At 42.1% G+C, this 16,296-nt stretch overlaps 1 protein-coding gene across 1 annotated transcript in view; it reads right to left on the bottom strand.

The window, feature by feature from the left end:
* Positions 1-1,351: 1,351 nt before the first annotated feature.
* LOC144763261 (interleukin-20 receptor subunit alpha-like) overlaps positions 1,352-16,296 on the bottom strand; it is a 133,908-nt gene continuing 118,963 nt past the window's right edge. Inside the window, exon 7 of the mRNA XM_078648712.1 lies at positions 1,352-3,975. Coding sequence (XP_078504838.1) covers positions 3,160-3,975 — 816 coding nt within the window. The 3' untranslated portion in view covers positions 1,352-3,159. The remainder of the gene's footprint in view (positions 3,976-16,296) is intronic.

Genomic DNA, 16,296 nt, shown 5'->3' with positions numbered 1-16,296 from the left:
CACTGAAGTAAATAATGTACAATGCTAAGACGTTCCATGCAACTGATTGTGCTTAGGACTTTACAAGCATTAATGTTCCCAAAGTTGCTCTCAAACAACCTGTCCGAATATTACTGTTTACAGGAGGTACCATGGCACCTTTTCTCAAAATTCCTCAACCATTTTGTATTTGTTTTCTTGGTTTTGACATTTTTGAACACTTTCTTCCTAAGGCCCATTTATGACTATGAGTTTGCAATGGAAGACTCAGCCCTAGCTCAGTCTGGGCTACGCACACATCACAGACAGACTGTGTCACTGAAGAATTCCCAGTTTAAAAAGCAAAGTTATTCACTTACATATAACGATAGGGTACAGCTAAACGTTCAAACAATTTATAGTAAGCATTTTGCATACCTAGACAAGTGACCAAGTCCATTATGGCAGCCTGGCTGCCTGTTCTTTTTGTGGCAGAAGCAGCACCTCCACCATAGTAATAGCAGCTGGACTGACAAATTTAACATTTTCTACCAGGCTGGCCCTCTGACTGAATGGGGCAGCAGATCAAAGAGGTGGCAGAAAGACAGCCAAAGGTATCTGGTAGATGTTTCATTACTACCCACTTCTAAATTAGTCTCTTAGTCTATGTTTCATAACTGCACAGTCATGGACATCGTTTAGGGGTTGCCAGGGGTCGCAGATGTGACACATGGAATGGAATGGAAAAGGCTCTTGTATAGCGCATGGCTACCTGGGGGCATCCCAGCGCTGTGGCAGGCATGGGTTGCCCTTTGCTACCACTAGGACTGCCTTTGCACCCCTTGTCTCAGAGGTGGCAAATTTAGTGCCAGGAACGCATTGGCAGCTGGGGCTCCACCCTCTTTATTTTCCGTCAATTTTCTATTACACCAATAGTGAATAAATGAAATATATTATTCACTAAAAGTGTAATAAAAATGGAGGACAAGAAGAGAGAATATGGCCTTCCATGGCAGCTGAGGTAAGTAAAAAAATGCATTTAAATGTAGGGTGCGTGCTTGCTGGGTGAGAATGTGTTTATGTGTGAGAGAGTGTAGAAGTGTGAATTTGTGTGTAAGTATGTGTGTGTGAGTGAAAGTGGAGGCCAAAGGGCGCGTGATGTCACTTCCGCCACCCCAGGCATTTCGGTGAATAGACGTCGATGTGCACAGCTCTCTTTTTATTCCCTACACTTCCACTAAATAATGGGGGGTATGTGAGTATCATACACATTGAGAAGCCATCTGTTATAAAATGTATCACTTAGTAGTAAAAAGCACTTTCGAAAGATATATATATATATTTTTTTAAAACAACCATTAATGGTGTTTTATACAGTAAGGGAAGACACATCTGTTTTTTAAAAACTTTATTGAAAAAATTATTATTTTCATATTTGGGCATTTTTGGGAATACGTGCAAAAATACAAACATTTAGTCATAGTGTTATTACTATCTTATGGTAAAATGAACTGCAATTTTACAAGCATAACATCTGTAAAAATTAATAAGTTATAGAAGTTAAAATGAGAACATGCTCAAATGTCAAAACGCTATGAAATATATGCAAAGCATTAGCATTTAATGTTTTTAAAAGGTTTTAAATGTAATCAAGTAAGTTGACTACCACACTTTATGGACAAACAAGAGTAAGTAAAGAGCTAAATCCAGGATTGGAATAAAGGAGAGGGGAAGAGAGAATGGGGAATGTGAGTATAAGTGAGCCAGCGAGAAAGACTAGGGAGGAAGAGGGAAAGTAAAGAGTCACAAATTGAGGGGCCAATTTATATTTTTGCGGACAGAGGTATTGCAAAACAAAAAATAAAATGCCACACTATTCATGGGAGTCATTATTCTTTGTTTATTACTGCCCCTTACTGCTATGGTTTGCCTGGCAATGACGGACAGGTATATGTCCGCCCATCCTAATTGGGCAGATGGACATATAGCCACTTCGCCAACATCATCTAATCCATCGGAGCAGTTTGGCTGTGGAGAAGACCAAGTAGCCTCCGCCATGGTCAAACTGTGGTCTGCCCACATTTAAATTTGGCTGGGGCTATAATGTTGGCGGTAAGCACACTCTGTCACTGTTGTGATGGAGTATGCTTAAATGCATACAGAGATGCTCCATCTTTAATACTTTTGTGCACAACAAAAAACAGAAGGCCTAGGTTTAGTAGAAGTGGTGGGGACATTAGAAAGGCAAAAGAGAACAACAATAACAAAGCAATAGACAGTTTAAAGTGGGGAAATAAGAAAGGAAATCAACAAGAGCTGAGGAACAATAATTAATTAAGAAAAAAAACAACTGAAGACCTGGCTGTTTACTCAATAGATCAATGCGCTTTCCAGATGTGTCCATCTGGCAGGAGGTCTCCTTGTCTATAGTCTGTGTAGCGATAAAACACCCTCGGGTATTGCACGCTCTATAAATTATTTCATTCTTCATTCATATTATGGAAGCCTCTTTCAAAAGCGAAGAAGCAATCCATATATCTCACGTGGAAGAAGTTCAAAATTTACAAATATTATATATATGACAGTTTTTTCACAGTTAAGTGATAATTCAGATATAAAGGTAAGGTGTCAAACACCAAACGCCGGATAAATAAATGAAAAAATACCTCACTGGCAGAGAATTAAGCACCAGGTGAAAGAAAAGCTTGGAGGAAGGTCCATCGAAAGGAAAGCTTGGAGGAAGGTCTATCTGATTTAGAAAGGCTTGTAATAAAGTAAACCAGGCTTCTACCCACAATTACTATGCAGTTACACAGAAAAAGAAAAGACATCTTTAAGGTGTGGTCAACCTCGGATTACTTTTTTTTCAATGAACATAAAATAACGAGACCACAGAAAAAACGAAAAAAGAAAATGTGAGGAACATTTGAGGGGCATCTGTGCAAGAGTTTGTGGTACCGTGCAAGACAGAGCTCAAGATGATCATATTGCACTACTACACAAAAGGAAATGTGAACACAAGTACATGTGTGACAGGCATCACTGCAGAGCAGTGACAGACACAACAAGAGAAAAAAAATAAACAAACTGTCAAATTCTAAAGTAGCAAGGGGCAGAAGCATTGGCATGAGCTTCAGGGTGGCAAACATACTGATGGCATATTCCACAAATGTCTAGCTAGAGAACCCGAAATCTCTGAAGTTACATTTGTATGTGCAAATCCCATTTTCCGCTGAACTGCAAGAGACACAAGTCCTCTTCTTCTGTGGATTCCTGTGAGGCCTGCTTCACATACACTTTGGACAAAAGTCCATCTCCTGGATGTTGGTCACACTCACCACATATTTGTCCTTCTTCTTCATCAGGTTCAATATCAAGATCATAGAGACTGGGAATATTAAGCCGGCCAGTTCTGCAATCCCAGTCTAATACAATAGTATTACATGCTCCTTCATCTGCCTTTGCTTCAGTTTGTGTTTGTAAGAAATTGTTTATACTCGGATCCACATTGGTCGTCACTGGTGATATTCCTAACTGCATTGTGGTCTGCTGTGGACAGTCCAACTCATGCGTCCTTTCACCTGGAAGGTTTGTACTAACCTGTGACCTGTAGGCAATGTCAGCTGGACACATGCCATTCTGGATCCGATAATTCTGTTCTTGCACTGGAGCAGAGTTTGATGCACGCAAAACTAGCCCATATGTTTCACTTGATAAAGTACTTTGAGATTCGGGATCACACCCAGATGAAGCGCCTAGACATGGCTGCTGTCGGTTGTATGATGGGCCCTCGTGCAGCCCAGATGCCAATTCTGGGGACTGAAGTAAATAACCTGAATGCTGCACTTGTGGTATTAACTCTTCAAGAACTTTTCCAACTGTGCTTCCGTTTTGAGTTATGGCCCAATCCTGATTTTTCCAGGGTGGGTGTGAGTCACTCATCACAATGATACTGATGAAGTTGTTGATCTCAGGAGTAAGGAATTTCTCACGACAACGTTCGATTTGAAGCTGTTGCTGAAAAGTGAGTAATTGAAAAAATTAGTTTCTGCATGAAAACACAAGTTCCAATGAATTTCGTCTGTCAAGCTGCCTGTAAGGTGGATCAACATTTGAACTGTCTTTTAATTTTATTTCTATGGTCACTCACCGGCAAGGTCCAGACTTGAGCTTCCTTTACAAATTAATCCAAGAATGATGTGGCGAGTCAACCAGCATCAAATGAGTTTCAGAAATAAAACACGTTCCATAAAATATATCCTCTAGAAATAGCATTTATATAAAACATCACTTAAAAAAATGTTTAGCATTAGTAAAGTTCATGTACTATCCAATACCTTTATAGATAAAACAGATTTCATTTAATAGATTACTCAACAAATGATTGTAATGAACTCAACAGTAGTTTTCATTGAAGAAGGAATGAGAATTTTGAGCTTTAACAAAGATAATCATTTTGTTGTGTATGTCTCCCATTGAGTACCAGTAGAGTGAGTACCACATTCTGAATCTGGTTAGTTAATGCTATTAAATCTCAGCTGTGGGTAACAAAAGTTGTTTTCACAGCGGTGACGTCATAAGTGGAAGCACTCACTTCCTCTGTCCCACTTATCACATTATCCCCCCAGATACGGACCTTTGCAGGTCAGATATTCTTGTTTTTTTTTTTAACTATACATTTTTATTGCCATTGGTTATAATCAGGAACACAAAGTTATAGCATATTTCATATCACATTAACATACCCTCACCCCCACCCACTGTGCATCACTAACACCCGCACGGGACAATATATAGGACATTCACTAAAGTCGTCGAAGGAGAGCTGTCGAGAGTGCATGCTTAAGGGGTGGGCACCAGAGGCTCATGGTGCTCCAGATACACTCTGCATCGCCAAATCTCCTTCCCCCCTCCACATGTTCCCATCCCACCTAGCATTCCATGTATCACCTCTGTACTACTCATCCAATGTCCCAAGGATTTCTCACGGTGGTCTAGCATATGGCAACTCGAGGACCTAAGTGAGCCTCGCCGCCCATGGCAGTAAATTATCCTCTAATTTATTGTCACTACAAGATATGCGCATGTGACTTTCTTCCTCCACTGTCCACTCTGTCATGTCTCTCATCCAATTGTCCACCAAGGTATGGCCAAGGGAGATCCATTGGATCACCACCCTATGCTCAGCAATCACTAGTCCTAGCAATATAAATTTTCAAATGTTTCTTCTTTCGTACTGGAATCATACCTAGCAAGCTCTGTTTAACTCCTGGAGTGCTGCCGTCGGCCGTTGGCCCATGGGACCACTACCTCGCTAGTGCTGCAGACGGCCGACGCGGCCCCACCCATCTGGCGGAAGTGCCGCACTGCCGCGAAATCGCGGCCGCGACAAATACATCTGGGGATATCCCATCCAGTAGCTGTACTCAGTCTTGCCAATCCGTGTCAAGCCTGGAGCACCCCGACAGCATGAGCAAGAATTCTGCTCCAGCTGAAAAACAGCATGGACAGGAGAACACCCTCCCAGGATAAATAGCCTGCAATGTTGTTAGGAATATGTACTCCTGGTGGGGTACATTATATTGAAGTTTTTTAAATTGTGCATTGGTGGACGTCCTCTTCACCCCCTCAAATATACCTTCCCACTCCTTTACTGTAAGTGGGTCACCCAGTATATCCTGCTCTCTACCCTGAATTGTTAGGGTGCGCAATGGGAAGTCCTTCCGCAGTGCCCTGCAAAGATGGGATATCAACTTGCGCCCCCAGCTATTTTGAGCTGTGACACAAGAGTGTGGGACTCCTGGGGTGCATCCAGAAATGTTAGCCAGATTCCTCTTGCTGTAACTGCAGTCTTGTCAAACTGTAAAAATTGCCCTGGCCCCAAGTTAATGGCTTCCATAGCATCGGCCAGTGTAACAAATTTATCATTGGGATATAGATTTCGCAGGGTTTCACAACTCCCAGCATGCCACCGGTTGACGAACACTGTTCCGCAAATCAGCACAAAAGGGCAGTTTCCAGAGGCCCCAATAAACATCCTGCTGAATGGAGAGGAGGTTATATCATCTGCCTTAATTGCCGTATACAACACCTCTGGAGGATGGATGTGTCTCTGACACATGGAAGCACGCTATCATCCGGCTAATGAAGGCCTCCCCAGACCTTGATAGGCCAGAAAACTACAGGCCTATCTCATTGCTGCCAGGGATAAGTAAAATCTTATAGAAACTACTATATGGTTTCTCTTGAACTTTCTGGATATCAATAATATGCTGCATTACTCACAAATTGGTTTCCGCCCTGGTTGTAGCATAAAGACAGCTCTTCTGTTGGCCACTAAACACTTGAGAATTACCTTAGATTGAGGCGGGTCAGCTGCACTCACTCTTCTTGATTTGAGTGTAGCTTTCAACACCGCCTCTCACTCAGTCTTGAGTGACAGGATGAAAGCAATAGGGATTACAGGAACAGCATTAAAATGGCTAACTGCATTTTAAACCAGCAGAAGCTTCCAAATTAGTGAAGGACCCTTCTTGTCGGATGCCCATAAGTTGGAATGTAGAGTGCCGCAGGGCTCCTCCTTGAGCTTTACACTCTTCAACATATATGTTAGACCTCTGTGCCCATGGTTTTACTATGGTATCCTACACAGACAATACTCAGATTTTCATCTCCATGTCACCTGACACCATATGCACCTCTAAGAAATTTAATACATGCTTAAAACAGGTGGCCAGCTGGATGGCGGCAACTTCCCTTAAGCTGAATGGAGACAAAACAGAGGTGATGGTATGAGCAACAACCCATCGCTCTGGGAAGAACTTATATGCCCCCCTTGTCTGGTTGAGTCCCCCACCCATCAATCTGATGGTAAGAGCCTTGGTGTTACCTTGGACAAAGATTTGACCATGATCTCCCAGGCAAAGAAAGTGACTGGTACTTGTTTTGGCCTTCTAAAATCCCTTAGAAAAATGCTCAAGTGGCTTCCTATGGAGTGTTGGAGGATGATGGTCCAAGGCCTGATCCTCTCATGCCTCGACTACGGCAACTTCCTGTACTGGGGCAGCCCAGCTAACATCACAAAGAAATTGCAGGTCACTCAAAATGCTGCAGCACGAGCCCTTTTGGGTTTGCCCAAGTTGAATTCAGCATGCACGGCTCTTGTGCAATTGCACTGGTTACCTATCAACAAACTAATAGAATTGAAGGCCCTATGCATTGCCCACAGGTCAAAATATTGACCTGTTCCACATGTCCTGCAGCAACTCACTACTGTACATACAGCCCCCAGAGCACTAAGGTCGAACCACCTCTCCCTCCTTGCTGTCCCTGGAATAAAGAGAGCGAGCTGCGGAGGTGATTAATTTGCTTACCTCACTGTTAAGTTTTAGTAAGCTACTAAAAACCCATATTTTCAGATAACTTTTCTGTTAAAAACCTTTTAGACAGTTCGTTGCTTATCCTACGGTCAGTGCTGGGGTTCCCGGGCTGGGCAGCTGTGCACTCTATGAAATTGATTAACATAGCATAACATAACATGGCTGGTGCATCCCTATCCCAGGTGTGACACACCTGCCAGGTCATGTATGAGACTGAGCTTGGAACTCCAGCACCCAACATAAGGAGCGCTGGTAGTGGAACCTCTGCAAGGTGCCCTCCAACAACTTTTTATCCCAATTGTCCACCTCATCGAACCAGTGCACTCAATGCTGCAATTGAGCAGCCAGATAATAGAGCTCCAAACATGCAAATTCCAATTCCCACTACGTCCAGGTCCCCTTGAGAATAGCCAGGCCTACCCTCTTTCTCCCTGAGGTCCAAAGCAGTTCCACAATCAATCTATCCAGTTCAGCAAAATATTTTCTAGGGATATAATACATTGGACCCTGGAAGATATAAAGGCAGCGCAGTAAGATATTCATCTTTTCCAATGCTAGCTTGCCCATCAAGGACAACCGGAGAGTGTTCTAGAATCTCACAGAGGGTTTTAGACCTTCCAGCACCCTGCCAATATTGAGGGAATCGATATCTCAGGATCCTCTTCATCCTTATCCCAAGATACCTAACATTAGAGGTCTCCCAAGAGAGTCTCACCGACAGTAGTCCCTGTAAAAGAACCTCCCCCATTCCACCCAATGGAAACAGGTTAGACTTAACCCAGTTCACGTTAAGCCTGGAGAGCTCTCATAAATCCGACAGGGTAGCCAGCATAATAGGATCAGAGTATTCTAGTTGACGCAGATACACCAGAGCTTCCCTGGCGTACCATTAGACCATGTGAGCGATCGTCCTAATTGTAATGCCCCAGCCCTAAAACAATGACAGCTCTCACACAGCTTTCTTCAGGGTTATTCCTTCTTTGATTTCGCTTTATATACCCATCTCTGCCATGATGGGCATTATGGGATTTGTAGTGCGCATTTTTTGAATAAACTTTATATATATATACAAAAAGGACAATCGCGCTTTAGTCAGGATATTGCATTTCAGAGATTTGGTTTTCATTAGTTTAGTATGCATTGCTTTTTAAGCGATGTTTCAACATGCACAACATTTTTAATGTATCATTTGGGTATAGTACCCCTTGGATTTCCAAAACATTATGATTCTTGTGTTTAGTGCGCCTTTAACGTATGACTACAGTTTGATGTGTTATCACTCATAAAAATAATTTTTATTTTTATTTAATATATTTAAAATAATTAAAATTTTAATTTAAGATTATGTTTTCAAGCTGTAACATGTTTATATTATTCTACATTAAAAGTGAATATAATTATTTACCATGAATTTTTAACAGTAAAACATTTTTTCAAATTTTGAAAAATGTTTAATATACTTTTTACATTTTCCATATACTTTACTGAAGGGAGATTTTCTATCCTGGTGCCTATGTGTGAAACTTTCTATTAGTCACTTTGCACTCAGAAATTAGACTCCACCCCCTCAATTCAAGGGATGGAGATATATATGTCTACACTCCGTAGTAAATACACACACATAAATGGTGTAGAGCCAAAAGTAGTACACTTACAACAGAGTAAAGTTAAATGTGTAGATCTGCTCACATGTAAGTTTATATTTGTGAATAGCCCCATTCCAGTTGCATACATTTTTAATGCTTCTAATTTGTTAACAATCCCATGATACCCACAGCCAACAGTGGAGCTGTGGTTTATATAGTTTCATTAAGTACAGAACATGCATCACTTGATAGTTAAAATTCTAATTAATATAAAGTGGAGGTGAAAAAAGTATTTATTTTGAAATATCCACAAGAATCTGAGTTTAAGGTTAAGTAATCATTTGAACCAATCCAAGTTCTAGATTACCAATAATGCCAGGAAATTCAGAGTGAGTTTTTTGAAAAGGTGTTATTGGGGACACTGACTTACAGAAGCCAAAAATACAAAGAAATGTAATAGATAATAGCAAATATCAGACAATGCTGCACTTCCCATTAAAATGGCACAACTGTGTGTAGCATAAACCTACTTGGCATATTTCACTTCCCTAAAGTCGATAGGAATTAGCACAAAGTGTACCCAGGGCCTGTAAGGTAAATGCCACTAGTGGACTGGAACACCTATTTTGTCATCCACTACACTGGCAGTGCAAACATCAGCTTCAGCAATTTGACCTGTCCAAATAAACCCTTTTTGCAGGTCTACACTTTTCCATTCAAATATTAATAAGTTATGCCAAAGTTGGCCCATCAGACAGGGTTCATGTTAATAAAAAGTAGGATATATAAAGATCTAAAATTAAAGATGTCCTCACAGGTTGCTTTAATCCCAGTGGGGAGGGAGCTGCCCCTAGAACTGATTTGAAGTGATCATAGAGGAGGGGTTACTCATGCCCCTGTCCATGCCTCTGGGGTGGGCACACCGTCTTTGCACAAGGGGAGAAAGGTTCCACTATCTTGGATTAAGGCAGAGAAGGGCACTGTTGGATTGCTTGCAGTGGAGCACACAGCAAATGCTGCAAGTATGGTTAGGGTAATCACTGGGAACTTTTATCCCATTGGTTAGGGAAGAGGGAGGGGTCACCCTACTCAGTAGATAGTGCTAGGTATACATGTGGCATCCTCATTATCCTCCTCAGAACACTACTGAAACTAAGGAAAATCAGAAGAGGAGTGAACCTGCTGTCTGAGACCCAAAAAGAGCCTTTAAATTCCTGGACCTGCTCTCTCCCTTTTACCCAGAGCAAAGAGGTGGACTCCAAGGTTTATATGTCTGACCTATCAAAGCTACAAGAAGACTCTCCTGAAGATTTACGTGGACCATTTTCAACTGGTCCTGCCCTGGACACTACTGTTGGCCTCTTCGTCAGTGAGTCCTGACACCCAAGTACAGTTTCGGAGGTCCAAGAACCCTTGGCTGAGTCTGTGTGGACCTCTCCTACCATCACTGAAATCCTGGATTCAGAAACATTTGGTCTCCAAAGACCTGTGGAAAACTGGGACAAACCTGCCAAGCCAATCTGACCAAGGGCTGAAGATTCAGGTGTCTCCCGCTCTGAACTTTTCCTCAGCAGCAAATATATTTCAACAGGACTTTGCACAGAAGGTAACCAGTGTCTTGGAGCCCTCTTATGCTACTGCTTCCAGCCTTTCCCCACTGAAGGAATTCAAGCTCTAAAAAAGTGACTAAGTGTGAATATAGAAATCTTGACGGAGCAAAGGCACCTACAGTATTCAGCTTGTGATGGACATTTCTTGGGTGAAAAATTCGAATTTGTCCCTCTTGGAACTTTCCTACCAAAATGGGACCTCATCCAACGGCTATGCAACCTTGTGAAGTCCTCCTTAGCTACAGCCTACTGCCTTGTGCTGCTGGAGATTTTAGACTTCCATTTTTAGCCTAAGTGCCAAGGTAAAACTTCCAACCTGGTCAAGCCGGGTCCCTGTATCCATCCCTTGCTCCATTGCAGGTCCTGGCTTTTTGGCACTGTCTTTATTTAAAACTTCATAAATTCATATCTCCGGTTCCCCTTATTAGCTTTTTGTTGTTTTAGTGTCACTGAATTTATTTAATTTATTAAAATGTACTCTATGTTTCTAAATTGGTTTGTGATTCTTCCTGTGTTTTGATTTTATTACTAACTAGCTTACCCGTCGCGCGTTGCTGCGATCTCAGAAGAAAGGAAATTTAAGTAAACTTGTTATGATAACATTCAATTTACATTGTGTCATTTTTATTGAAAATTATTCATTTTAATAGGGAAAACATTTCAAAGTGTTGTTTTAATTCTGTTTTTTTATTCGAGTACTTGTGGATACACAATATTTTTTGGTTTTCGTCTGGTGCGTAGACGAATAATTCAGAAGGTTTTCCGACGCGTGAGCTGGCCACATACAGTTGTCTATGTGAGAAGCACGGATTCTCCTAATCTAGTCCACACACTTGCAGCGATTGTCCTTGTGCTTTGTTGATGATCATTGCAAAAGCGAGTCGCACCAGAAACTGTAAACGTTCAGTATTTGAAAGATTATGAGGGCCCTGGGGTGCCGAGGGGCCGATATTTAACACATTTTTTTTTACCAGAAACCTTCGCGGGAGTGTACTCAACAACTTTAAAAACAATTTCTTAATTTTTGTTTAGCCAGAAACCTTCACGGGAGTGTACTCAACAACTTCCCAAAGTTTAATGCCGATCGGATGAATGGTGTAGTAATGCATAAATAACAAATGGACATACTTTGGTTTTTATATATATAGATTTGGTACTGAACAAATACTTTATACATTGCTTCTATCTAAGCCTGTCTGCTCTATGCCATAGTTACCAGTGGGTTGAGCTCTGATTATTTAGTGACTTGAGTGGCTCATACTGATAAGGATTGTGTTTATTACTTAAGGTGGGTCATCACCCTTTAACAAATAAGCCAATTTCTTACACCCAGAAAACAATTTTGAAAACTACTCACCAGAGGGAGTGCTGGGTGTTGTGGCTTGTGAGGATGGCATCACTTTTTTTAACCCAGAATGCCCTGAAAATATTACAATTGGGTTCTAAACTGAAAATTCCATCACATTTCTGTGATGGAAAGTTCTGCAATTTGAGGGGAATAGCAAAATGTCCCACAACCCAGTGCTTCCACTTCTCTACTGATAAAAACTGTACCTCAGGTGTGTTGGTGGGCCAGCCATTGCTCTTAAAAGTTACTAAGTTGCCACACCACTATCTGTATCTGGAAGGAGGACTACATACACTGCCCTAACACAGGGCGGCTCAGAGACTATTAACAAGACCTACCAGTCTGGAGGGAGTAGACATGTTGAACTGGACGGATTACCTACAGCTGATGCGGTCATTCCCGTAAAAGGAACAGCGACTGAAGACAGGCATCTCTTTTTTTGGGACACTGTTGTGTGGCTTTTATGGCAGTGTCTCGACTTCAGCGTTCAAGACTTCAGTGAGCATAGACTTAGAGTGGTAGGCCTACGTGAGGCATACCACAACGTGAGAGACTGAACATTAATATTGCCCTGAAATACTAAAACCAAATAGTGGAAGCACTAAACAGGGGGGATAGAACGAGGAGAGTGGGATAAGTATAGTTGCATTAGCATTTCACCTGCTTATCAGGTAGTTAATACATTTTCCGTTAATGTGTATATTGCACCTTATTGTGTAATAAAGTATTTTTCTTTTTGCTAAGTGAAGTTCTGGGCTGGACAACCATGTTCTAGGTGTCTTTTGAGATCTCATTCTTTGGTTCCCCACACTAACATACCTGTGAAGCCTGTGAGCGCTCACTATTTCAATGACTGAGAGTCAAATGCTGAAGTGGTTGCACTTAGCCCAGTCTGAAAAACCATAGTACGAAAGACCCAAGCACTTAGAGGCAAATGGCCAGATCCTCCACAAATGTGTCCCAGTGGCCCCTGCCTGCTCTGCAGCCCCTCCCAAATGGGGTCTGAAACTTTATTTACTGTTTAGATTCAGAGTCACATTTCTGCCTAATTCACTGCACTAAAATCTTGTATTTGGGTCATCACGTCAATTTAATACACACATCATTTTATTCCATGGTCCCTTTCTCCATATATGGGTTTTTCCCTCACCCATCTTCCTTCTATTGTTTCAGATTGTTTCTTGAAAGAGCAAATGCTTACGGGTACTGTTTATTATCCTGTGGAATTTTAGAAAATAAGGAAATGCTGTTACTTATGTCCCTTGAATAAAATCTGTATTCCAAACATCTGTTCCCTTTTGACTGAAATATTTCTCTTGGCTTGCAATAAAAAACCATTGCACAGTTTGCCAAGGTCAGACCTATCAAATGTGCCAATGCTTGCTTGGCTACATCAATGATGGTGGCATTATAGTGCTCTGTAATAAAAATTTCTAAGCATGCATTTAGATTTATCATGAGCCAGTCTGCATGTTGCATTTTGCTGGTAAATGTGTATTTTGCTGCTGATTTTTTTTTAATAGGTATTTTATTTACACCGAACAAATGATATGACACCATCTGTTTCTGGTTGCTATTTATTTTATGGGAAATTGTTTTGAACAATTTTGTGATTTTTAGTTGGGCTTCCCGCTCAGTGCCATTGACAAGCAGAAGCCATCTTGGGGGGTATTGAAATCTCGTAGGCAATGCTCCAGTCTTCTTGCAGCCTACTATGTGAAGAGGCTCCACCTATTTAAAAGCAGGTGGGAGCATCCTGCGCCACTGTCTCTAACAAGCATGTGGATATATTGTGAGCCACGCTGTTTGGTATATTTTGTGCTAAAGGTTTTTAAATAAGTGTTTTACAGTAGCAGCATACATTTTGATGCCATCTGTTTAGGGTAGCTCTTTGTTTTATGTGGAAGCTTTTTCAACAATTTTGAGATGCCATTGACAAGCGGTTGGAATCTTGGAGGGGATTCAAATATTTTGGTCAATGCTCAAATCTTCTGGTCGCCTACTTTGCGCAGAGGCATAGGTTCCACCTATTCAAAGCAGGACAAATGTGTCTGCGCTGCCATTCCTGCACTGCCAGAAACCGGTCCTCGGAAGCTTGTTTCCGGCCCAGGGAAGGCATAGCTTGGCAGTTCGGGCTGGACTGTTCCCATGAGGCACAGGGTCAGACTGATTTGCATATAGCCATGTCTGAACTGGGGTGGCAGAGTGGGCTAAAGAACGGTGATGGATCAAACCCAGATCTTTTGACTGGGTGTGAGTGTTTGATTGGTTCAGATGCTCCGTCCATCACCACCCCCTTTTGTACCGCTTTTGTCCGCCATAAGTGTGGCAGGGTATGCTCAGACGTGAGTCCCTTGCTCACTTTGCCACTGGATTCAAGCAAGCCGGGCTGAAGACGGCTGTAATGCCAGAAACCGGTCCTTGGAAGCTTGTTTCCGGTCCAGGGAAAGCATGGCTTGGCAGTTTGGGCTAGACTGTTCCCATGAGGCACAGGGTCAGACTGATTTGCATATAGCCATGTCTGAACTGGGGTGGCAGAGTGGGCTAAAGAACGGTGATGGATCAAACCCAGATCTTTTGACTGGATGTGAGTGTTTGATTGGTTCAGATGCTCCGTCCATCACCACCCCCTGTTGTACCGCTTTTGGCCGCCATAAGTGTGGCAGGGTATGCTCAGACGTGAGTCCCTTGCTCACTTTGCTACTGGATTCAAGCAAGCCGGGCTGAAGACGGCTGTAATGCCAGAAACCGGTCCTCGGAAGCTTGTTTCCAGTCCAGGGAAGGCATGGCTTGGAAGTTCGGGCTGGACTGTTCGCATGAGGCACAGGGTCAGACTGATTTGCATATAGCCATGTCTGAACTGGGGTGGCAGAGTGGGCTAAAGAACGGTGATGGATCAAACCCAGTAAACAACCGTTACAACGCAACTTTTACAACGGACTACTTTTACAACGCAACTTTTACAACGCAGGATCCATTACAACGAAGTACCATTACAACGCATTGTTTTACAACGCAAATACCTTTACAACGCATACCATTACAACGTAAGTATAGGTAAGCATATTATTATAGTAAAAGTGTTATAGGATTGGGTTTTTGGGTAAAGGGGTATTTTTAGGGTTCAGGGCTAGGTTTGGGTTTTTGGGTAAAGGGGTATTTTTAGGGTTCAGGGCTAGGTTTGGGTTTTTGGGTAAAAGGGTATTTTTAGGGTTTAGGGCTAGGTTTGGGTTTTTGGGTAAAGGGGTATTTTTAGGGTTCAGGGCTAGGTTTGGGTTTTTGGGTAAAGGGGTATTTTTAGGGTTCAGAGCTAGGTTTGGGTTTTTGGGTAAAGGGGTATTTTTAGGGTTCAGGGCTAGGTTTGGGTTTTTGGGTAAAGGGGTATTTTTAGGGTTCAGGGGTAGGTTTGGGTTTTTGGGTATAGGGGTATTTTTAGGGTTCAAGGCTAGGTTTGGGTTTTTGGGTAAAGGGGTATTTTTAGGGTTCAGGGCTAGGTTTTGGTTTTTGGGTAAAAGGGTATTTTTAGGGTTCAGGGCTAGGTTTGGGTTTTTGGGTAAAGGGGTATTTTTAGGGTTCAGAGGTAGGTTTGGGTTTTTGGGTAAAAGGGTATTTTTAGGGTTCAGGGGTAGGTTTGGGTTTTTGGGTAAAGGGGTATTTTTAGGGTTCAGGGGTAGGTTTGGGTTTAAAAAATAATTAAATTAAATTAAATAAAAATTAAATAAAATTAAATTATATTGAATTTAATAACTTACATTTTTTAAAATATTATATACGTACCTATACTTACGTTGTAATGGTATGCGTTTTAAAGGTATTTGTGTTGTAAAAAAATGCGTTGTAATGGTACTTCGTTGTAATGGATCCTGCGTTGTAAAAATTGCGTTGTAAAGGTATGCGTGCTAAAAGTATGCGTGGTAACGTCATACATCCATCAAACCCAGATCTTTTGACTGGGCGTGAGTGTTTGATTGGTTCAGATGCTCCGTCCATCACCACCCCCTTTTGTACCGCTTTTGGCCGCCATAAGTGTGGCAGGGTATGCTCAGACATGAGTCCCTTGCTCACTTTGCCACTGGATTCAAGCAAGCTGGGCTGAAGAGGGCTGTAATGCCAGAAACCGGTCCTCGGAAGCTTGTTTCCGGTCCAGGGAAGGCATGGCTTGGCAGTTCGGGCTGGACTGTTCCCATGAGGCACAGGGTCAGACTGATTTGCATATAGCCATGTCTGAACTGGGGTGGCAGAGTGGGCTAAAGAACAGTGATGGATCAAACCCAGATCTTTCGACTGGGTGTGAGTGTTTGATTGGTTCAGATGCTCCGTCCATCAGCACCCCCTTTTGTACCGCTTTTGGCCACCATAAGTGTGGCAGGTTATGCTCAGACGTGAGTCCCTTGCTCACTTTGCCACTGGATTCA

Source organism: Lissotriton helveticus, chromosome 6 (genome assembly GCF_964261635.1).
Source record: "Lissotriton helveticus chromosome 6, aLisHel1.1, whole genome shotgun sequence".
NCBI classification, from domain to species: domain Eukaryota; kingdom Metazoa; phylum Chordata; class Amphibia; order Caudata; family Salamandridae; genus Lissotriton; species Lissotriton helveticus.
The sequence above is the reverse complement of the archived record's forward strand: the minus strand, read 5'-3'. Positions and strand labels throughout refer to the sequence as shown.